General features: G+C 41.5%; 1 protein-coding gene across 1 annotated transcript; it reads right to left on the bottom strand.

Annotated features, from left to right (window-relative positions):
- Nucleotides 1-3,406: 3,406 nt before the first annotated feature.
- On the bottom strand, nt 3,407-24,207 carry LOC138775320 (polyamine-transporting ATPase 13A3-like). The gene is made up of 8 exons (XM_069955909.1): nt 24,186-24,207; nt 12,267-12,339; nt 11,906-12,083; nt 11,361-11,533; nt 9,729-9,817; nt 9,531-9,611; nt 3,924-4,010; nt 3,407-3,493 (listed from the first exon to the last, which is right to left on the bottom strand). Coding segments are annotated over exons 2-8 (696 nt in total). The 5' UTR covers nt 12,268-12,339; nt 24,186-24,207.
- Between the last annotated feature and the right edge of the window lie 208 nt (nt 24,208-24,415).

A 24,415-nucleotide genomic window follows, 5' to 3' on the forward strand; every position in this document is an offset into this window, starting at 1 on the left:
GGAGAGCTTCGGCTGGCCGTCTAAAGATGACGTTGTGGCACAAGATGGCGGACGGGCGTGACACGGATCAGGTAATGTATAATGCACCAACACTTCCGGGTACACGTGCGGGAGTGGGGGGACACAGGGAAGGGGGCGATTCACAGACATAACATACATTACAAAGTTGTATAACTTTGTAATGTGTGTTATTCTGTGAATAATTTCTAAGCGCCGCACTACCCCTTTAAGCAAATAGTTACAATTAACAAGAAGCCAAAATGATATTTTTGTAGATTGAATCAAAAATACAAATGTGTAGATTAAAATATAATCTCTTTCTGTACACTATTTTCTACCTACCACATGGCTACAGGATATGCTATTAAATGTCTGATAAAGAAGGGCCCTAGAGGTGGTATCTGCACCTATTAGAAAGTTAGCAGACATATCCATCTTTGCCCATCAGACAGGAACACCCCTTTACATTTTTTGGTTTATATATTTGTGTATGGCTGCCCCCTCCCAAAGGATGAGCTGTTACACGGATTACATGACACCACATGAAGAACCTTCCTCTTTAGAGCATGGGCAGCTTTGACCACAGATTATGCTTAATAATAATCTGGGTGTAAAGGTGCAGTATGGTATGGTATGGTTTCTCATGTCTTAAAGCCGATAGCTACAGAACAAAAGTAAAGGAAGGCATGACACAGATAAAAAACATCAAGAAAAAACAAGAAGCTAAAGTTTGGAAAAATTATAACTAAGACTGGCAAGCATAGCTAGCTCAGATGGGGGTGACCGAGTGTAAGGGTATGTGCGAGGAAAACATGCTTCCGTCGATCATCCCCACTTCACTCTCCGCCTGTGCCACAGACTCCATTCTATGGTCAGGCAGATTCCGCCATCTGCCCAAAGAATGGACGGGTTCATTCTTTGGGCGGATGGCAGAATGTGCCCGCCCATAGAATGGAGTCTAAGGCACATGTGGAGAGTGAAGCAGGAGCGTGCGGGGATGAGCAGCGGAATCTGCCGCAAGTCCTCCATGTGTTTTGCTCAGTGCACATACCCTAAGGTTTAGAAAAGAACAAAAAACAGACAGACATCTAATATCCAAGTATATAGGGCCGGGGCAAGCAAACTCTAAGGGGAGCGATACACAGAAGAAACATGTGGGCTGAATGCTGTTTCCACCATTCACTCTTTCCTAATCTATTCATACACAAATGTTTGGTAGAGCATTCACAATAAAGGGAAGGGTAAGCCACTGTCAGACTCCTCTGGAAACAGCTTTCTTCCCAAGAATAAAAGGATTGGACAGTTGAACTGAACTACAGATGATTGGCCGACACATATGATGTGTATTGATGGCTTTAGAGATCTACCACTGAGAAGATTTTTTTTTCCTGTCTGATCGAAGTACTATCACACATGTTTGGCTTGCTTGCATGTTAAATGAACTCGGTCTTAATTTCCAGATACTTTTTGCCTACAGGTAGGTTAGCTCTATATGTATGGCCTGCAAATATTAAAAAAAAAACAATCCTCCCTGAAAACAGTGCTACCTGAGATCAAAGAGGTGCAGGGCAGATTAGCTTACAAAATATGTAAAAAAAAAAAAAAAAAAAAAAAAAAAAGAAGAATAAAAAATGTAAAAATTATATATATATATAAAAAAAAAACAACACTTAGCATGATACTGTGCATTCAGGTTTAGTAAAACTACATTTTTCAACTAGTATAACTTGTTATATCACAACGTCTAATACAGTGGGTCACACAGAAGTGCAAGTCAGCATGCAGAGTTTACACTCCACAAACATTGGCTGCCTTATGTTCTCCACTGCACTGTTTCCATAACTCACATGGAAATGGTGCGAATTTTACTTGCGAGACACCCCACATCCACATGGCAGGAAGCTTGTAATGTTGTCATTAAATGAAAGTTAATACTGTTATCTATTTTCTATTAGTACATACTTGAGCTAATGCTCTCTGGTTTATTTCCACATTTAACTCTTTAGTGCCTGAAAGATGAGAACAGAGAAAGATCCTTTTTTTATGGACAGTATCAGAACTGAACACAGCAAAATTCACAGCTCTAAGGTCTGAAATGCATAGATCTAGCTAAAAAATTAAAATAAAAAAAATAGAAATTTCTGTAAGTTTTTACACATACATTTATAAAACAATCACTCGCTCTAAAATAATATATTGCAAAGAATTCAGAAATGCTTTCTAGTGCAAACACTTGATGGTTTTGGGTAGCAATAAATAAAGAAACCATACAAATGGTACATTCTATATTATATGTTTTTTCAGAGAGTCAGGAACTTTCCAAAGCCAACTAAATGAAATACTGAACACCACTGTCAGCTCCCAGACAATATATTCTCTGTAAATACATCCTGTATCATTGCATATAACAAGGATATGGTCACAGCCGACCAGGGGTAAAATGAAAAGATTCTTTGGTACTCAACATGAGTTTTCAGTTAATGTACTCTCAGAAAACAGACAGATGTGCGATGTCGCCTAAAAAGGCACCAAAAAAAAAAAAAGACATTTTAACCAACTTTATTTAAAAAAGAAATTGGCCCACAGCAATGGGACTCTAGCAGCTCAGTAGGACACAAAGATTTTACATGATCCCTAGGATATTGTGGGTTCAAGAACACGAATCTGCAGGACACTTGGTCATAATAAATGCGCTCATAAAAAGCTCAGTGCAACTGGACTAAAGCTGTGTAAGAGACCTCAAAACATCTGTGGGCAGAGTGTTTCAAGACTATAATTGCTCAACAAAAATCACTGTAATAGTAACTCAGTCTACGAAAAGACCATGGTCCCAACATCTGATTGTGGTTTTGTTCACAGTCAACAAACCTGACTGTTGCATAAATAAAAAAAAGTGTCCCTCCTATGTCTCCCTCTCATTAGACGTTCAACTGGATGTAGAGGGATTCAACTGCAGGCTACATGGTATAGTTGTCGAGGCCTGCGCATAACATTAGCCGGGCAACATACAGCTGCCAAGGTAACTGTATTGTCCGACATTCAGTTAAGTCTCTCCACATTTCATCTGAAGATTGGGCTCAAGTAACATTGGGAAGGAGGCTTTGTAATTAATTTCATTTCTGAAGTCTTTGCAAAAAGTTATCCATACAGACATTACATCCAGACTTTTGTATGAATGGAGGCATTATGTAAAGGGCTCTGCAGAGAACTGCTCCACAACGCATTGCAAGATATCCCATGCAGTGCATATGAATTAACCAATATAAAAATAAGAATAAGCCAAAGAGAGTTGCTGCTACGTAATTGTGACAATTTGATAGCTGCCATTCTCTAGTGTAGACTGTTTAGCTTCTGTAGTAGTTCTTGGCTTAGGTGGGCCAGTCTGGATCGACCAACAGCTCCTGTGCTAAATGCATGTATTTGGCTTTAGGAGTCTTCTTTTTGCAGAAGCACAAGGAGGACAAAATCGTGCTGCCCAGAGATCATTCGCCTCCTATGAAGAAAAAATAGTTTAGAATCACACTGTATGCTGAATTACTGGACTTTGTAACCTGAAGGAGTGTGTAAAGACAGAATATGAGCAGACATATCAAAATAGAGCAAAAGTATTATCCAAAACCAGAAACATAGGTTTTAACAAGTTTAGTAATGTGATTTGTTAGTATAGTCTTGCAGAGATACTGTACTGCAAGCACTTACATTAAAAGCAATAGCCACCCTTCCACCGATGCAGTCCTTTCACAAAACCACACAGCATGCACATATAGCACACCCAAAAGCCTAGCTAAACACAGATGTGGTGAAGAGATGAAGAGTGCACATAGATAACAAGATACATGACATTGCTTAGCTGCTAATGCAAGAGATAAGGGGGACCGAAGAGTTCAAGCTTCCTAATACATATGAACAGTGAAGTTCCAAACCTGTGGGGGGTGGGTGACCATGTGGGGCTCTCCCTGCTTGTCTCGGTTGAACACAAGTTTCCAGAGTATGATATCAAGGACGATATTCTGCGAGAAATTGTGGGTGAGGACGGGAAGAATTAAAAGCACCAATTCATTAGAAACATGCAAATTATATTAAAATAGTCAAAACAGGTCAATAGCTCTCATCAGACACAATCACAGGCCACAATTATCAGGTACTTACCATGGAAATGCTTGTATGATAGAAAAAACACTTGTGATTTTAAACGTGGTTCAGTGTATTGCATATAGCAGATTGGTACAATACCGATGCTTTTGCCAAGTGGGTTTAGAATTAGGATGACAACAATGACCCAAATATTAAATACTATGACCACCTTGCAACCCAATGTGTCTAACATGAAAAGCAACTTTTTAAATAGCGGTGATCAAAAAATATCCTGTTATGTTACAGCTCCTATACAGACCTATACATCTCGACAGTAATAGACAAACACTGTGTATTCTGACCCTTCAGCCATACACGTTCCCCTGTACCATACAAAATGTATACTAGCAATTAGAGGACATATGAATAGACTGTGACTGCAGTATACAGCTACACATTGTTTGTTACCACAAAGAGGAATATGTCTGCACAATAGCTGTAAACACAAAATGATAGAAATTTTTTTATGAGGGCTACAGCCTTTGTAGGGTTGCTGAGTTTTTGCATTGGAAAGAAAATTTTAAAACTGTGGTTGCATTTAACATAACTGAGGCACTATAATGCAATATATGCGTCTCTTCACCAATCAACTTGGCAAAAAGATAATTCAATGATATTTTGTTAGTCCATTCATCTTTAAGATATATGAATATTGCACTGAAATTGGCGTGATTTCAAAATAAAAACAGATAATTCCATCTTATATTTCCATTAGAATCGATTTATTGAAAATTATTTAAACCTATGTGCAGAAATAACATACTGAATTCCTGATTTGGGTAACTTCCTGTTGACAAATGCACAAACGCCAGACAAAGATTTCTAACAAACATAATTGGCGCATACACTTTGGACACGGAAAAAGCCTATATGTTGGTTTGGAAGTCTTCTCTCTTCCCTCATTTCCAACGATAAAAATTATATTATAAAATGTATATCATATTTCTCAAGTCAACAAACACAAGAGGAAACAAACACAAGAGGAAAGAGCAGGCACTACGATCCCCAGCGCTCCTGACAGCACAGCTTCCCATACGCCAACTGACTGCTCTGGTGGTGCTCGCTGCTGAAAGTACAAGTTCAATGCAGATAGTTGTATAGTAGATGAACAACGGCAAACTCACCAATGTAGAGCGGAATAAGATGCTTTATTTCAGGGAAAGAGCAGTGTACAAGCAAGTGGTGCGTTCCACAGATTAGAGCGACGGCGTTTCGCGGTTGCGAAGCCAGTTGAAGTTGCAAGAGCGCGAAACGCCGTCGGTCTAATCTGTGAAACGCACCACTTGCTTGTACACTGCTCTTTCCCTGAAATAAAAGCATCTTATTCCGCTCTACATTGGTGAGTTTGCCGTTGTTCATCTACTATACAACTATATATATTATATACACACACACACACACACACACACATACATACACATATACTATATAGTAATGTAGATATATATATATTTCACATAAGTGCTTCTACTCTTCTATTCCTTGTACAAAAGTAAGCATGTTATTTAGTTATTTAGCCATGGATGTTACATGGGTACTCTGAACATTCAGATTTTTAAAATATATATATTGCTGGGGTTGATGAAAGAACAACCCCCCCAAACTCAATTAACACTGGGGGGGCCTTGTGGCGTCGTCTTGTCTCCTGCACTGGCTGCTACTTCTGAGCTGTGATTCATCCTAGCAGTGAGCGCCAATCAGTGAGCGCAGTGCTGCTCCAGTCAGCGATCAGCTAAGCAACCCCAAACAAACACAGTGTATAAAACTGTAGGTCTCTTATAACATTTACAGTAGCAACCTACTGTATATTCTACTGGACAGAATATTCTACATAATATATATATATATATATATATATATATATATATATATATATATATATTAATATATATAACTATATATATTATATTATATATACTAGATTCTACAAATAGAAGACAGACAAGCCATCACTCAAACTGGCATAGTACAAATGGACCAACTCTGACACTTACAGCGAGGAGCTGTTCCGCCTGTATTTGAAACAAGAACTTTGCAGGCTAACCCTTACATGCTTATTAGAAGCAAAGATCAGGCTATTGACAATACATGACTGCGCTGCAGTAAATGAAGCCAATGGGTGTCACTGAGCAAACACAAAACCAAACTTGCTTTGCAATTCGCAGCATGCCTTGCAGCAATAAATGCATGTATAGTTTGGCGTTATAAAAAGCATTTAAGCAAACCAGCACTTTTGGTTTTATCAATAAACCATACATATTATTTATTTTATTATTTTTCTGTCGACATTAAGCAATAAGAGCAAATGCACATGGGATGATTTTGCTGCAGGATTATGGTGCCGATTCAAGCTACTGTATGTTCACAACGTATAAACAACGGCCATTATTTGGCACGCAAAACACTGGCCATTGTTTTAAAGGATGAAACTACGGCCATTGTTTTAAATGAAATTGCATTGTAGGCTGGTCTATGGACAACAGCCGTGTCAATTATTTCCACGGCCATACCAAACAACGGAAATACACTGTATAAGCAACAGGGGACTTTGCATTGACCTTCAATGCAACATATTTTTATGACAAGAACGGGTGTTGTATTAATTGCAGCTTCCTCCATTAGCATACCTTGTGAATATATATAATAAATGGAGAGGGGTTTGAGCATGACTGCTGCTGCTCCATTCAATGCCTACAGGACAGATGAAGCCAGCCAAGTACTGTACTCCATCCCAATTAACAATTCAGACCCTAACAGGAGTAACAGCAGGCAACGTTACAGTACCTACTTAATAGGGTTGAAGAAAAAGAAAAAAAAAACCTCAAGAGATGGGTCCATCAAGTTAAACCTAATTCTGTTCTGTGGTGTTTCAGTGCCAAAGGGAATAGCCGCCTTTTAAAGCAAACTCTGTACCCACAATCTGACCCCCCCCCCCCCAACCGCTTTTACCTTTAGATAGCAGCTTTTAATCCAAGATCAGTTCTGGGGTCCATTCGGCAGGTGATGCAGTATTGTCCTAAAAAACAACTTTTAACTTGCAGCCCTGTGCCAAACGCTGTGGCCTAGAGTGTGTGTGTTCATTAGGCTGGCACATCCTCTCTGTCGTTCCTCCCCACCCTCTTCATCATTAGGAATGTCCCAGGCAGATTTTCTCCTTTTCATCACCTGTGTGAGCACGGCACATGGGCTGGATTGTTAAGGCACCTGTGCAGTGTTAACTGCAGAGGAATAAGAAAAATAGTGCCAATGGCATTCCTAATGATTAAGAGGGTGGGGAGGAGGGACAGAGGGGCGGTGCAAAGTTAGTGCACAGATACTATTGGATTAAAAGGAGCTATCCAAAGGTACATGTGGTTTGGGGGGAGACAGATTGTGGGTACAGAGTCGCTTTAAATAGGATTATAGTAAGTGACTTACTGATACATACTGCCTACACTGTGGGCCCACTCTTTATAATTCGTCACTCCCTCCACATACCCTTTAAGTAATAATATTATAAAAACTGCATACACTATGAACAGTTTACATAACATAAGACTAAAATGAGGCACCTTAGTAGATAATTATATGGAAAATGTACAAACAGGTACTGAATGTGCAAAGTTACCCGATGTGAGTGGTATCAGCATTTACTTCTAGTAATGCTCACCTGGGCAGGTCATACTGTAGGCACAACACTCTGAACAGCATATGGTGTATACAGGGCTGCTACTTACCACCTTCGAAACTGCTGAGAAATCCAATGTACAAGGAAACAGGAGAAAACTGGTGGCTTAAAGTAACACAGCCACATTGGGGCTATTTTGCATCAAACCCTGTCTTCTAGATGACAAAGACAATCCATACAGCCTCAAGTTAAAGCAGCTCCAGCATCACCACCCCTCAAAGTCAGTAGCCAATATACATCCACATTGAGGGAATTGCGTTACTTCAGTCAACCAATATTCTCCCATTTCCTTGTCTTAAGGAGACACTGACTACAATAGGATACCTAATGGCTTTTTGGATATGTTTATTTTCTATAAAATATTGCAAAAAAGGTGATGTGTAAGCATTAGTGCTTGAAATTTCTAATCTGATGCCTGCACCTTTGTCAACACTATGGGGGAGATTTATCAAACATGGTGTAAAGTGAAACTGGCTCAGCTGCCCTAGCAACCAATCAGATTCCACCTTTCATTTCCAAAGAGTCTGTGTAGAATGAAAAGTGGAATCTCATTGGGGCTGCTAGGGGCAACTGAGCCAGTTTTACACCATGTTTGATAAATCTCCCCCCTTAAGCATGCTCGAGTCCGATCAGTCGGCATTTGAATAATAGTGGCTGAAGAACTTCGATGCAGCCCTAAGGTTGCCTGGAAAATGTAGATACTGACAAAGACTGTATCAATGTTTCAGATTTCCTAAGGCTGCATCAAACTTCTTCAGCCACCAGTATTCAAATGCTGACTGATTGGACTCGAGCATGCTCAAGTTGCGTTCATTTCTGCTAGTTTTCTGCCTGTTCACCAAGTTTGCTTTTTAAAAGAACACTAAGCAGATCCCATCCACCAACCAAATCAATAAGCACAAAGATCGACACGTAACTGTCATAATACAAAAGCCACAAAAGCAAATGACTGGTGTACATCTGGATCCATATTTAAAGCGCAACTGTCATTTCAGGGCCATTTTTCTGAAAAACATTAAATATCAACAGTACAAGCGATTTTAAGAAACTCTGTAATAGGTTTATGTACTAAAAGAGTTTCCTTCTGTAGTGAAAAAGCAATCTCCCAGCCTCCCCCCTCACATCAAATGAAGCAGGATTTCTGTCTCCATTATGTGGCTATGGAGAGGGGAGGGGCTGTTAGGAGTGACTGAGCACGGAGGATTTCTGCACAGCACAACACCCTGCAATCTTCTCTCAGTAAGTTCATAGATAAGCACTGACCTTTCTGACACCTGAATTTAGAGTTTTAGGTGCCCAGAGAGTCTACAAACAGCTGACCTATATGTCACCTCTTCCTGCTCCCTCATCTCCCTCAGCCCCTCCCCTCTTCATAGGCTTACAATGGAGAGAGCAGAACCCGTCTTCACTGGCTTCTCTGTAATGAAGACGTGTTTGCCTGATAATGCACAGATAAGAAGTCAGGGGGGGAGGCTGGGAGATTGCTTCTTGAGTACTGAAGGAGGCTTTTTTGGCTGATGAAACCTATTACAGAGTTTCTTAAAATCGCTTATACTACTGATTTCTGCAATAAAAAAAAAACATGACAGTTACGCTTTTAACTTGTTTGAAGCTGGAGGTATGACTCTTTGATATATACTTGATGTTCAAATTTCTAATAATTTTTCTATATAAACCAACAGCAAACCATTCATCTTTAAATATTGCCTAAAACATTCCTAGGACTTACCTCAACAAAAAATGAAGTAAGGGCATTTCCAATAATAATGAAGAGCAGTACAAGGCGCCATTGAAATGGAACACAGACCAACTACAAGAACAAAATGTGAATGAAATAGAAGTGTTATAACTTAAAAGTATTACAAAGCATAGTAGCTAGCACATGTAGAACCATCTATAACTCATATGTTATTAATGCATGGCTTACCTCAAAGGCCTTGTCGACAGATTCAATTGGATACAGCATGAAGAAAAATATTAAGGCAAAGAGAGCCAATACAGAGATTATAAAAAGATCTAAAGGAAGAAGAAAAGAAATAATTAAGGGGTTTCCCTTTACCCATTCCATACAATCTATAGAAAACTTCTCAATGTTAAAGATTACAATAATTTAAAAAAGGAACCTGTCAGCTGTTTCAGCCAAGACCCTGACTGAATACTGTATTCCTGGCTAAACTTTAAAGAGTCACTGTTGTATTTTTTTTTTTTTTTTGCAAAAAGCCTTTTCCCAGGTCCCCCCCCTCCTTCCTCTTTTCCATCCACTGCAAAAAATTTGAAAATTGTGACTTGTTGCATGAGTCACCCTGTCTGTTCTAGGGAGAGGGGAGGGGGGAGGAGAAAGGAGGGAGTGTGCCGGCAGCAGAAAGCAGATAACAGAGGATTACAGGCAAGGAGCTGGGTGACAGCTGTAATCAGAGCTCAGAGAGGTCAGTGGTGACTGTCAAAGGAGATAGAGGTAAGGTAAGGTATTTGTAGATTAACTCTTTGTTGTCCTGTTTTGGTCTTTTATTTAGCTCTCTCCATAGGAGAACAATGAAGACAGGGGAGAGCTTCAAAAATGCATTTTTCGGCTAATGAACCCAATTACAAAGTTTCTTAAAATCGCCTGGACTATTGATTTCTGCAATAAAAAAAAATTCACGACAGTGACACTTTAATATCATAATTTTTCATAAATGCTGCAGCTTTTCAGGGTAACTCCAGTGTACTAATGGTATGTTTACATGGCCAAAAGACAAGTCAATTTGAATGCAAAAATCACACCAATTTCAACATCCAAAACACCATTTGTCTCTTACTGAATTAGGTGACTATATATTTATTTTGACAAGAAAGCATGAAAATAAAAATATATTTATATTGTAAGGTCTTTAGAAACCATTGTGCACCAAATGAAAAGATCATTTATGTGAACCTTTTAAAAGTAATGTAGTCAAAGGATTGTACAGAATCACTGGAATCAGTCAATGTAGTCCAAAAAGACGACCAGAGACTGAATGACTTCACGGGCACATGGCAACAAATCTACACATCTTACAATATCTAGAAGGCTATAGTCATAGTAATTATGTCACATGGAGTACAGAAGTTCCAACCATATTATTTCTTGCAACGGCACATTTAAGTTTTAAGCCCCTATTCCGCGGGCCAACAGTGAGGAGCAAACGTGCGCTATTAGCTCGCTGCAGTCACTATTCCACGCAACAGCAGCGAGCGGGTAAGTACGGGAGGGGCCGCAGGAGGCTGTTTGGGTGATCGCTAGATCTTCCTGGCAGCCCATAGAGGATAGCGGCGGTCTGCTGCTGCTGCTCCTATTCCATGGAGCGATGGCAGCAGATTGCTGCTATTCTAGTAGTTTGTCTTTCAACGTGTTTGAAAGACAAACAAAGCAACGATCAGCCGACATGAACGATGTTGGTTGATCGTTGCCAGATATCGGACAAATACGGACGATAATTGTTCCGTGGAATAGGGCCTTTAGTGATCTCATTCTCTAGCTTCAGTTGAACAGAATATAGCTATTTGATTTTCCACGGTATACTTAACATGGTACACTTACAATTTTTGTAGCTAGGCTGGCGAAAGGGTTTTCCTTTTGAGAACACAACTGCCACAATGAGGTATTGGAAGCTGGACACAAAGAAGAGGGTGGTGTTTTCATAGTTTTTGATATTGTGGCTATCATGATGAGTGCTATTTCCAAGATGAGCATCCATGGAGACATTACATGCACTAAAATAGGGGGGAAAAATACAACTTAATATAAAACTAAGTATAAATGATAACAACCATGAACTAGTTTTAAAAGGGTACTCTGGAGAGTAAAAATTATTAAAAACATTGTTTTAATATTTTATTTTAATATACATTTGTGTCGGGAACTGCCCAAGACTTGGTCTCTTCCCTCTCCACTGTGCAAGCATGTAGGCTGCTCTGCATCAATGGTGATATGCACACCACAGCAGTGATTGAGACAGTCCTGCAGTTCTCGACGCAAACGCTGGTGGAAGCAGAGGCCCGTGTAATTAAAATAGATGTATTAAAAAAGAAATTTTACGCTCCACGGTAGCCCTTTAAACTTGGTTGACTTCAAATTTTACTCACTTGCTGCTGGAGTTCCAGACCTCGTACCAGGGCTCTTGTTTTACAAATGTGAAAGCCATGGTCTGGAATGTCACGCAAATAACGATTTGGGAGAGGACAGAAAAGAGAAGTGGTCCCGAGATGAGACCAGACGGAGGTCTTTGTGCAACCAACTCTTTCCAGGCTGGGTTTAAACTCACTGGAGAAGGTAAAAATCCTTAATCATTGCCACATAAATTTTATTTGCTCCACAAAGGATGGTTATATAAATACAATAAAGCTAGAGACACACACAATTTATTTATTTTTGAAAACTGAAACTCCGTCCATTTATCCCAATCACCACCCCCACACACACATACATACATAGCAAAATACCTACTTGTAAACACCACCACCAAGATTATTGCCAGGTCTATGAAAAGAAACTGGGAGTCTCCTAAGTTGCTCAGAATCTAACAGGAAGAAGATAAGTTTTAAAAGATGTTGAAGTGGCTAAGAAGCAACAAAACAGTCACGTTAACTTCAATACACATCGAAACCTACTTGCTTCAGATAATCTATTAGTGTAGAACAGACAGACGAGAGACTAAAGTATTTTTCACACAGTGCATATATATATATATATATATGTGTGTGTGTGTGTGTGTTTGTTTTTTTTGTATGGAATCCGACATAAGCAACAAAATGATTGTGCACACACTCAAAATTACAAGAAAAAAAACAAACAACCAAAACAGAAGCATTTAAAAAAAAAAAAAAAAAGTAAAATTTCACATGGGTCCAGTAAAATAACCACAAAGCATTATATGGAGATTCAAGCATATAGAGATACACAGTTCCCAAAACAGCATCATACATATAGTGGGGAAAACAAGTATTTGATACACTGCTGGTTTTGCAAGTTTTCCCACCTACAAATAATGGAGAGGTCTGCAATTTTTATCATAGGTACCGTATTTTCCGGCGTATAAGGCGACTGGGCATATAAGACGACCCTTGACTTTTACGAAGATGGTCAGGGGTTTGCCTTATATGCAGTAAAATGTTAACCCCTTCCTGACCACAGCCCTGCTGCGGTCAGGCAGGAGTTAGCAGCAGCTTAATTTAAAAAACAAACAAAACACATTTAGCTCACCTGGGGCCTGTTCCCAGCCTCTGTGCGCCTCCCGTACCGTTCCTGGCGCAGGCAGTGCAACGTACAACCTCTCCTGGGCACCCAAGCGTCTCAGAGAGGCTCGAAGACACTCGGCCAGGTAAGCATCGGGAGAAAGAAAGGCGCCGGAAGTTTTTTTTATAGTGGTCGCCCCATACGGTGGGGATGGGGCCATTTTATGTAATAATATGCAAAATAATAAGTTAAAAATTGTACGTAATTTTTCGTTTTTTTTTTTAAATATATAGGTTCTGGCACGTACAGTTGAAGTGTACTTATGATAAAAAAAAATTACAGATCTCTCCGTTCTTTGCAGGTGGGAAAACTTGGAAAATTGGCAGTGTTTTAAATACTTATTTTCCCCACTGTACATAATGCTTTTTTATGAGCAATGTCACCACTAGTGATGAGCGAGTACTAAAATGCAAGCAGCTGACTACTGCCTTTAAAACAGCTAAAAATGAAAGGACTGCAGAGGACATCCACAGATAGTATGGTTTGAAATGGATAACAAAAGGATGCCAAATTAGAATCCACCATTTTCACTGTCTGTTCCTTTGAACGGTGGTGTGTATCCTGTAGATACAATTGATGAACTGACAGCCCTGCAAAAAAGCACTTGAATCGAAGTAGATTTGATTTGAAAATCGAAATTGAAGATTTAAAAAAAAAAAAAAAAAAAAAAAAAAAAAAAAAAAAAAAAGACCATAAAGTGGCCTTTACCGGCCTTTAGATAAGGCAGGCATGGAACCTCACAAACATTAGGCCTAACACAGTAGAGTACCAAGGGGCAGCAACCGCCATGAGGTTCCTAAAAGCCTCTGTCTCTACCAGCCGATAGGGCAGCATCTCCAGGCTCAGCAGTTTGCCTATGAGCACATTTAGGGCTTGTGCATGTGGGTAAGTGGCAGTGTATTTGCGCTTTCGTTCAAAGGTCTGTTGTAGGGACAGTTGAACACTGCGCTTGGACACCTTGCTGGAGGGTGTGGAGCATTGTGGAGGTGAAGTGGTGGGTGTAGGGCGGGAGGCGCTCGTTCCTGGGGCCAGCACCTGATACAGGGGAAGGAGCAGGGGTGTAACTTGCAGTAAGTGAACGGCCTTGGTTCCACTGAGTGGGGTGTTTAGCACTCATATGCTAACTTTCCCTGCATCATGTGACTCACCACTTCCCCCCACCACTGTTCAGTTTGAATTTGACTGTAGGAGTTGGGGTAACATTCCCTGGTTGACTTGCGGAAATGCGCACAGATGCGCTGCACCTTGGTGAGCAAGTCAGGCAAATTGGGGTAGGTTTTAAGGAACCGCAGCAACACAGTGCTTGCTCACTGTGGTTGCTGACAAGCTGTTGAAAATAAGTGGAGTTGAAAAAAGGAGTTAAAAGAAGGAGTTACAAGTTCTGGTAAGTGCTAAATCTCTTTCTTTTTCATTGTGTTTGTTGCACTGAGGATGATGGCTAGCGAGATGGAAGGTTTCATTTAGTGCGCAGTCTGCCGCATTGTACACACAACTGGAGCAGGTGTTCCATGGTGAGTACCGCTGTGACAGATGTGAGCATGTTGCCCATCTAGAAGCTCGAGTTAGAGATCTGGAGAAGCATATTGCAACACTGAGGGAACTTGGCCACCTTGAGAGGGAACTTCGGCTCACTGAGCAGGAAGTTAGTGGGTTAGAGATGGAGGGTGGTGATATAGATCAGGAGGCCCAAGTAAATAGCTGGGTTAATGTAGTTAGAGGGACCAGTAAGGGATCCAAGAAAAGGAAGGCCACTTCTCCTACTGTATGCCCAAGCAAAATTGCCAAGTTAGGTAATGATGCAAGGGCATCCGTGTCAGAAATGGCAGCTCTAGTGGAACCTGTTCTTCCTAACAGCCGGGGGAACAGTCCAACTAGTAGTGGGCGGGATGGTATTGTAGGTAGGCCTAGACAGTTAGTGGTTGTAGGGGATTCTATAATCAGGAAGACGGATAGAATAATTTGTCGCCAAGACCGCCTCAACCGAATGGTTTTGCTGTCTCCCTGGTGCCAGGGTTCGGCATGTGGTGGAAAGGGTGGATAAATTACTTGGGGGGGCTGGGGATGACCCAGCTGTCGTGGTCCAGGTGGGAACCAATGACAGGATACAAGGTAGGTGGAGGTCTATTAAAAATAATTTTAGAAAACTAGGTGCTAAGTTGAAGGGAAGGACCTCCAAGGTGGTATTCTCTGGAATACTGCCTGTGCCATGCGCATCGCAGGAAAGACAGTGGGAGCTTAGAAGGTTAAATGCATGGCTCAAGTCGTGGTGTAGAGAAGAAGGGTTTGGGTTTTTAGAGCACTGGGCTGAATTTTCATTGGGGTACGAACTGTTTTCCGCAGATAATTTGCACCTTAATGGAAGGGGGTCCGCTGTGCTGGGGGAGAGAATCCTAGAAGGGGTGGAGAGGTTTTTAAACTAGGGATGTGGAGGGAGGACAATGTAGTGTGTAATATAGTGGCGGATAGGTTAGAGAGGGGACAGATCATTAAGGTGGGAGGAGAAGGGTCCTGTGCGGGGAGGATAAGAGCAGTGGATAGGGAGATCCATATGTTGCGGATAAACAGTGAGGATGATTGTAGCCACAGCACAGTAATAAATCCTATTTCTTATAATGAAGCGGTTAAACTCGATGGTAATATAAAGTGTATGGTTACTAATGCCAGAAGTCTAGCCAGCAAGATGGGGGAGCTAGAGGCCTTGGTTCTGGAGGTTGATGTGGTTTGTGTGACTGAGACATGGCTGGACTCCTCACATGACTGGGCTGTCAATATTCAGGGATTTGCAATGTTCCGAAGGGACCAGGTGGGCAGAAGGGGAGGAGGAGTATGTCTGTATGTCAGAAATGATATTAAAGTGAGTGTAAAAGATGCAATAGGGGGCGATGACTGTGATGATGTGGAAGCATTATAGGTAGAACTACAGAAGGAGGTAAAGAGTGAAAAAATTATTCTTGGTGTAATCTATAGACCCCCCAACATTACTGAGGAGGTAGATGGCCAGTTGAATAGACAAATAGAGCGGGCTGCCCGGGAGGGAACAGTAGTGGTAATTGGGGACCTCAACTACCCAGATATAGATTGGGGTCACGGTTCAGCTAAAACCACAAAGGGGAGGGAATTTCTTAACCTCCTGCAGGATAATTTTCTGGGCCAGTTTGTGGAGGAGCCAACTAGAAGTGATGCCTTGTTGGATCTGGTTATTTCTAACAACGCTGAGCTGGTTGGGGATGTCACTGTCCGTGAACACCTGGGTAATAGTGACCACAATATAGTGACTTTTAGCTTAAAGTGTAGAAAAGAAAAACATGTTGTGAGGGCAAAAACTCTTAATTTTAAAAGGGCCAATTTTCCTGTGTTAACCCATAGCTGCACCAGGACGTTACTGAACGTCCTCGTGCCGCTATGGGAGTTCAGAGGGGGGTCGCGCGGCGATCCCCCTCTGAACTGCCACGATCCCAGGTGCCGCATGTAGCCCAGGATCGCGGCTATTAGCGGGCACGGTCTGATCGCCGTGCCCGCTAATTAAGTACTTAGAAGCAGCTGTCAAAGTTGACAGCTGCTTTTAAATACTTGCTCATCTCCATCCCAACTCCTACTATACTGCATGGATCTCTATGAGAGATCAGAGTGCATATACTAGAAGTCTCCCAGGGGGGCTTCTAGTATATGTGTTAAGTAAAAGAAAAATTTATTTTAAATAACACAAAATCCCCTCCCCTAATAAAAGTCTGAATCACCCCCCTTTCCCCATTTTATAAATAAAAATAAATAAACAAACAAACATGTTTGGTATCGCCGCGTGTGTAATCGCCTGAACTATTAATCACATTCTTGATCTCACACGGTAAACGGCGTCAGCGCCAAAAAAATCCCAAAGTGCAAAATTGCGCATTTTTGGTCGCATCAAATCCAGAATAATTGTAATAAAAAGCGATCAAAAAGTCGTATATGCGCAATCAAGGTACCGATAGAAAGAACACATCATGGCGCAAAAAAAATGACACCTCACACAGACCCATAGACCAAAGGATAAAGCCTGGGAATGGAGCGATTTAAGGAACATATATTTTCTTTAAAAGGTTTTAATTTTTTACAAGCCATCAAATCAAATAAAAGTTATACATGTTATATATCGTTGTAATCGTAACAACTTAAGGAACATAACAAGTCAGTTTTACCCTAGGGCGAACGGAGTAAAAAAATTACATCTGCCATAGCAAAGTACAATTAGTTGCGCAAAAAATAAGGGTTCATTTGGGTCTCTAGCTGTAAAAATGCAGGCGCTATGGCCTTATATACACGAGAAGGGAAAAAACGAAAACGCTAAAATGAAAACTGGCTGTGTCCCCTAAAGGTTAAGGGCAGAACTTCAGGGCATAGACTGGGAGCGGCTGCTATCATATACTGATACAGCTAATAAATGGGAAATCTTCAAATCCACATTAAATAACTGTACTGCCAAATATATTCCTATGGGTAATAAATATAAACAGTTAAAATCCAATCCCACATGGCTTACAACCGAGGTTAGAAGGGCTATAAATGAGAAAAAAGGGGCATTCAAAAAATATAAATCAGAGGGGTCAGCTGTAGCCTTTAAACATTACAAAGAAGTCAACAAAACCTGTAAAAATGTAATAAAAGCAGCAAAAATTCACAATGAAAGGCAGGTAGCTATAGATAGCAAAGAAACCCCCAAAAATTCTCCAAGTATATTAATGCAAAAAAACCAAGGTCAGAGCATGTAGGACCCCTAAATAAAGGCGAAGGGGAATTAATAACTGGGGATCAGGAGAAAGCTGAGTTACTTAATGGGTTCTTCAGCTCTAAATATACAAAAGAAGAGTATGGAGCTGTTGTGGGTGGGGCCAGTACTGAGGTGGGTGGGGCCAGTGCTGCTAACACATGTAATGTACTGAACTGGTTTACTATAGATATGGTCCAAGATAAATTAAACAAACTCAATGTAACCAAAGCTCCAGGGCCTGATGGATTACACCCCAGAGTTCTTAGGGAACTCAGTTCTGTAATTTCTCTACCCTTGTATGAAATATTCCGTGATTCTTTGCTTACTGGTATTGTGCCGAGGGACTGGCGTAAGGCAAATGTAGTGCCGATCTTCAAAAAAGGGCTCTCGAACTTCCCCAGGTAACTATAGACCTGTAAGCTTTACGTCCATTGTGGGGAAACTATTTGGGAGGCTTATAAGGGACTACATCCAGGAATATGTAGTGGCTAATAGTATTATAAGTGATAACCAGCATGGTTTTACTAAGGACTGAAGCTGTCAAACCAACCTAACATGAGAAGCCTGGATGGGGGCGCAGCTGTGACATCGTGTACCTGGATTTTGCTAAAGCGTTTCACACAGTTCCTCATGGACGTCTGATGGGTAAGTTAAAGTCTATCGGTTTGGAAAATTTAATGTGTAACTGGATTGAAACTGCTTAATAATGGTACCCAGAGAGTGGTGGTCAATGATTCCTACTCCGAATGGTCCCCGGTAATAAGTGGTGTACCCCAAGGGTCAGTACTGGGCCCTCTTCTGTTTAACTTGTTTATTAATGATATTGAGAATGGAATTAACAGCAATGTTTCTATCTTTTCAGATGACACCAAGCTTTGTAGTACAGTACAGTCTATGGAGGATGTGCAGGTGTTACAGGATGACTTAGACACACTGAGTGTTTGGGCGTCCACTTGGCAAATGAGGTTCAATGTGGATCAATGTACAGTTATGCACCTGGGTACTAATAACCCGCATGCATCATATGTCCTGGGGGGAGTTACACTGGGGAGAGTCGCTGATGGAGAAGGATCTGAGTGTACTTGTAGATAATAGGACTACAGAACAGTACACAATGTCAGTCAGCTGCTTCTAAGGCCAGCAGGATATTGTCATGCATTAAAACAGGCATGGACTCCCGGGACAGGGATATAATATTACCGCTTTATAAAGCTTTGGTGCGGCCTCATCTGGAGTATGCTGTCCAGTTTTGGAAACCGATTCATAAAAGGATGTTCTAGAGCTGGAGAGGGTACAAAGACGGGCAACTAAACTAATAAGGGGAATGGAGCATCTTAGTTATGAGGAGAGATTAAAAGAATTAAATTTGTTTAGTCTGGAGAAGAGACGTTTAAGGGGAGATATGATTAACTTATTTAAATATATAAATGGCCCCTACAAAAAATATGGGGAAAAGATGTTCCAGGTAAAACCCCCTCAAAGGACAAGGGGGCACTGCCTCCGTCTGGAGAAAAAAAGGTTCAATCTCCGGAGGCGACAAGCCTTCTTTACAATGAGAACTGTGAATCTGTGGAACAGTCTACCACAGGATCTGGTCACAGCAAAAACAGTAGAGGCTTCAAAACCGGCCTAGACAAGTTCTTAGAGCAAAATAATATAAATGCATATGTATAGAACCTATCACCCCTCCCCCTTCCCTGCACCCATCCCCTTCTTGATTGAACTTGATGGACATGTGTCTTTTTTCAGCCGTATTAACTATGTAACACTAGGTTGAAGACGTGGGCCAGGCATGGTACATGTGTGAGGCTGCTGAGTTGCAGAATCACCACCAGGTTTCGCCCGTTGTCACAAGGAACCAAGCTCACTGCTAATTACACAGGGTAATTAGAGTGAACTTGGATATGGCTGCACTAAGAAATAAAAAAATAAGAAAATATACTGATTTTGGAGGCTGTCGGGGCGGGAGGCGCTTTTGCCTGGGGGCCTGGGCGGGGGGACTGACAGAGCCAGCACGTGACACAGGGGAAGGAGCAGGAGTGTGACTTGCAGTCACTGAACGGCCTTGGTTCCACTGAGTGGGGTGTTTAGCACTTACATGCCTGCGCATGCTGGTAGTGGTTAGGCTGGTAGTGGTTGCACACTACAGTCCGTCGGTCATCCACACTTTCATTAAAGAACCTTCAGACTTGCGAACATCTAGGCCTGGCCACGGGAGTCTGACTCAGTGAAACAGTTGCTGAATCTGACCTACTTGCTCTACCCCTGCTTCTCCCTCTGCCCACCCCTCTTCCTCTTCCAACCGGTCCTGTGAATGAACTTGCCTCCCCCTCAGAAGCACTGTCTTCACTAGGCTTATCCACCCAGCTCGGGTCAGTCACCTCGTCCTTATCCACCAGCTCTTCCTCCAATTCCTTACTCTGCTCCCCACTTTGAGTTACATCCATGACAACAACCTCACTGTCTGACAACCGTGTCTCATCGTCATCATCAGACACCTCTTCAAACCCTGCGTGCAAGTCCCCACTCTTATCACCCACTGACTGGGTGAGCTGCATAGTTTGGGCTTTGGGACAGATCGACTGCTCCGGTTGCTCTGACTCAGGGAAGGTTCCAGAAAAGAGTTCCTGGGAGCATGTGGTGGATCTGAATCCCTCCTTTCCCTGGAGGGGCCAGGCTGTGGGGAAGGAGGCTGAGCTGCTGGAGCAAGGGTTCCACTCCCTTAAGTAGCGTGGGTGGACTGCGTGGAAGACTGGGGGGTGGATAAGTTACTGGACACATTATCCGCTATCCATGTGATCACCTGTTCACACTGCTGCAGTTTCAATAGCGGTGTACCCCATGACCCCGTAAGTTGCGAGAAGAAGCTAGGGAGTGAATGTCTGCGGTGGGCCACTGCCCCCTCCTCAACGGGTGCTGCTGTGTCACCCTGCCCTGAACCATGGCCTCTGCCCACTGCATCGCTTGGAAACCCACGTCCTCGACCCTTACCCCTGGGGTTCATCATTTTATGGACACTGCACAGTCAAGACTGAGATAGCTGCACTAAAGATCACAGCAGCCAAGAAAATATATCACTCAGACTACTTTTGGAGGTAGTCGTATAGAGTTTGGGTGTGTAAGTGCAGCTATATACTGTATGCCACCCTCTCACACAGGGCAATTAGCAGTGATCTGGATATGCATTCACTAAGAAATGTAGAAATAAGAAAATATACTGGTGGTCTGGTTTTTTGGAGGCTGGCGTATACAACCTGTTGGTGACTGCAGCTATTAAGTGTATGACACCCTCTCACACGGGGCAATTAGCAGTGAACTTGGATATGCCATCACTAAGAAATAAGAAAATATACTGGTGGACACACTAGTATTTGGAGGCTGTCGTATAGAGCCTGTGTGTAAATGGTGGTCTGTGGTCTATGCCACCTGTTACACAGGACAATGAGCAGTTAAGTTCTATGAAGGTGTACTACAAATCACAGCAATGCAATGTACGACAGCAGCAGCACCAGCCACAAAATAAAAAAATAGTACTAAGCACTTCTTAGGGGTCTGTATGCAACACCTGCTGTCCCCTTTCTGCCAGCAGCCGATCACCACAGAGTGCTGCTGAAATCGTGGTAGCTGCACTGCAAGTCCCAGCCAGCAGTCTGGAGTAATAAAAACAAAAAAAAACACAACGATTTTAAGCCATTACAAGGGCTGTTTGCTTCTTTCTCTAGTATTCCCTGCCTACTGGAACGCTAATTCCCTCCCTAACGCTCTCCCTGACAAGCAGCAGCTCTGTGCCTATTCTCTTCCAGCATGCATGTGAGCCGAGCCTCGGGGGCCGAGATTTTTATATGGCAGGGTCATCTGATCTGGCAAACCAATCGCTGCTAGCGACATGTATGGGTCCCACATGATCACAGGATGTACCAAAGAGTCTCCTGCATGTTGATTGGCTGAGAAATTTGCCCAAACTTACAGGAAACGGATGATGCGATTTTCTTGAGTATTGTGAGATGCTCATCTGAGTAACAAGTACCCTAATACTTGAAGGAGTACCAAGCTCGGACGAGCATGTTCGCTCATCACTAGTGAAATCAGCTGTGAAAATGACAGTCGGTTGGGGAAACTGCCTTGAGAAAGCCTGCAGGCTGCTCTCCTTTTAGTCAATTGTATCAGCATTCTTTAGAATTAGCTTCTTCAGTACACCATACATAGAGAGAGTAAGGATTCAAAATCATCTGAGCAACAAACTATAATGATGAGATGTGACCAGAAAAAGTCTTCATGGCAGGAGGGGTCAGGTGGAGACAAAAGCAAAAATGAACTAATCAGGAAATACATCACCTATGAGTCACTGGATGAAAATATTTATTCTGCCTCTGATTGCATCTGAGCTGTGCTTCTTATATACTTGCATTTTTGGATATCTATATAATGCTTTGTGGTTACACCTTACATTCCTATTTTTGCCATATTTTGGCAAGTGTGTCTTCGGTTTTGGGATGCTTACAGTTTTTATTTACAGTTTATATTTAATGCTTGTTGCTGGTTCTGTTTTGGTAATTAATAAATCTAGTAGGGTGTGAGACATAATGTGACATGGTGTGAGACAGAGGCATTGGATTTTTGTCTCCTAAGGTGGTAGAGCAGAGGGAGCAGGAGACAATGTGAATTGGCACAGAGGCCATTTTTCTTCACTTCCTGGATTTCTATCAGCTACCAGTGTGGAAGAACCGCACAGATACGGTAATACATTGTATAGACACATCTATATAACTTTAATAGAAAACAAACTGTCTTAATGTAGAGTTCCCCTTTAAGATAGGTACAAGTTTACTGTGAGCTTAAAGTGTACTGTCGTTTACATTTTTTTTTTTTGCAGAAATCAATAGTACAGGCGATTTTAGGAAACTTTGTAATTGGGTTTATTAGCCTAAAATGCATTTTTATCATGAAAAAGCAGTTTGAAACTCACCCCCCTGTCTTCATGGTTCTCTTATGGAGAGGGGAGGGGTGGAGGGAGATGAGGCACCAAAATAGGACAACAAAGAGTTAATTTACAGCTACATCACTGGTTATCTCCTCTGAGGTCAGCATTGACCTCTCTGACCTCTGAATACCGGCCTTCACACAGTTCCCGCTGTGTAATCCTTTGTTCTCTGCTGGCTAATCTCCCTCCTCCCCCCTCCATAGGTTAGAAAGGGCTTGACTGATGTAAAAGATTCGAGATTTCCTGATAATGAGCAGTGAATGAGAGAGGGGAGGGATGGGGGGGCCTGGGGAAAGTCTTTTTGAATGCAGATAATGGCATATTTGCCTAATAAACCCAATTATAAAGTTTCTTAAAATCGCCTGGACTATTGATTTCTGCAAAAAACACACACGACAGTAAACAGTTTAAATGAAACCACCACTGCCAATCCACTCGGTACTATCGGTTGTCCCCTTCACAGGGGGGCAGGGAATTCAGCCTGCACTTTTCAGAATTAACCACATCCAGGCAACACATTTCAGTCCACAAAACTGGGATCTGAAAGTTCTCAGCTTAAGGAACCAAAATGTTGTTTGGATTTTACTAATAAAAACAGTTACAAGGGTTTACCCTGAGTGGCATAAGCTGGAATGGGAGATTGCAAGCTTTATATCCACGACTGCCCGTGAGGATTCTGGAAATCTTACATTACAACCTGGTCCAGGCTGGGTGATGGGTATAAGAAAGATGAATGAATTGCTAGGATACTTTTTTGTGCATTTTCTATGTTAAGTGTTACTTAAAAATGAGGGTGCCACTGAAATTGTGTTTTTCTATGCCTTTGTAGCAATTACTATATAAGGGCTGTATATAAATATAAAATGTTCACATTTTAATTAAGTTATTATATGAAATACTCATTAGGAGCCCTGCCATTATCCAGCCCTTAAAAAACGCTTTGCTGGTTACATTGGTCAGAGCCCTCACAGCAGCCCAGCCATTAGATTCAGAAAAAACTATTTTACACTTATTCAAAAACATATTATGGGAACATGTAACTAAGGCAGGCCTATTAACAAATGGAGACATGCATGATACTGTAAGGCTGCCGACACACACAGCAGTTTATTTGCTGCAGCTGAAGTTTTGAGCCAAAACAAGAAGGGTACCTAGAAATAAATGTGTATTTCATTTTCTCACGCAAGCCATTTCCAGTTCATTTTGAAGCCACTCTTGTTTTGGCTCCAAAACAGGTTTTCTATAAGACTGTTGTGTGTGATTACAGCATACAAGTCCAGTTAGAGAGCCAAATTACTGTTCTAGTAAAAATTCTGGTTAAGTTCCCTGGGTGCTCCAAAGTGACTTACTTATAAGAGGTTTATACTGATGTGATTGTATAATACATGCAATACATACTTACAGAATACAGAAGAATAACTGTGAAGTACCGGATAATACTGTACAGTGCCATGAATTTAAACACACAAAAAGAGGTAACTAATGCTGCACGTCCTTCCCTGCAATAAGAGAGTGAAATGAGATAAAGACATTTCAGTTCTATTAAAAAAAGGCCAGTAATCTTTGAAATGAAATGTTCAGAGGGTATTTACATCTATACACTTGTTTTTGCCTTCTAAACACAAATATACA

This window comes from Dendropsophus ebraccatus, unplaced genomic scaffold (genome assembly GCF_027789765.1).
Source record: "Dendropsophus ebraccatus isolate aDenEbr1 unplaced genomic scaffold, aDenEbr1.pat pat_scaffold_1535_ctg1, whole genome shotgun sequence".
In the NCBI taxonomy this organism is placed as follows: domain Eukaryota; kingdom Metazoa; phylum Chordata; class Amphibia; order Anura; family Hylidae; genus Dendropsophus; species Dendropsophus ebraccatus.

Coding starts and splice junctions, on each gene's coding strand:
- LOC138775320 (XM_069955909.1), bottom strand. Junction 11,534..11,905: donor GTCTGGAACTCCAGCAGCAA/GTGAGTAAAATT, acceptor CCCCTATTTTAG/TGCATGTAATGTCTCCATGG. Junction 9,818..11,360: donor CCAGCCTAGCTACAAAAATT/GTAAGTGTACCA, acceptor TTCTTCCTTTAG/ATCTTTTTATAATCTCTGTA.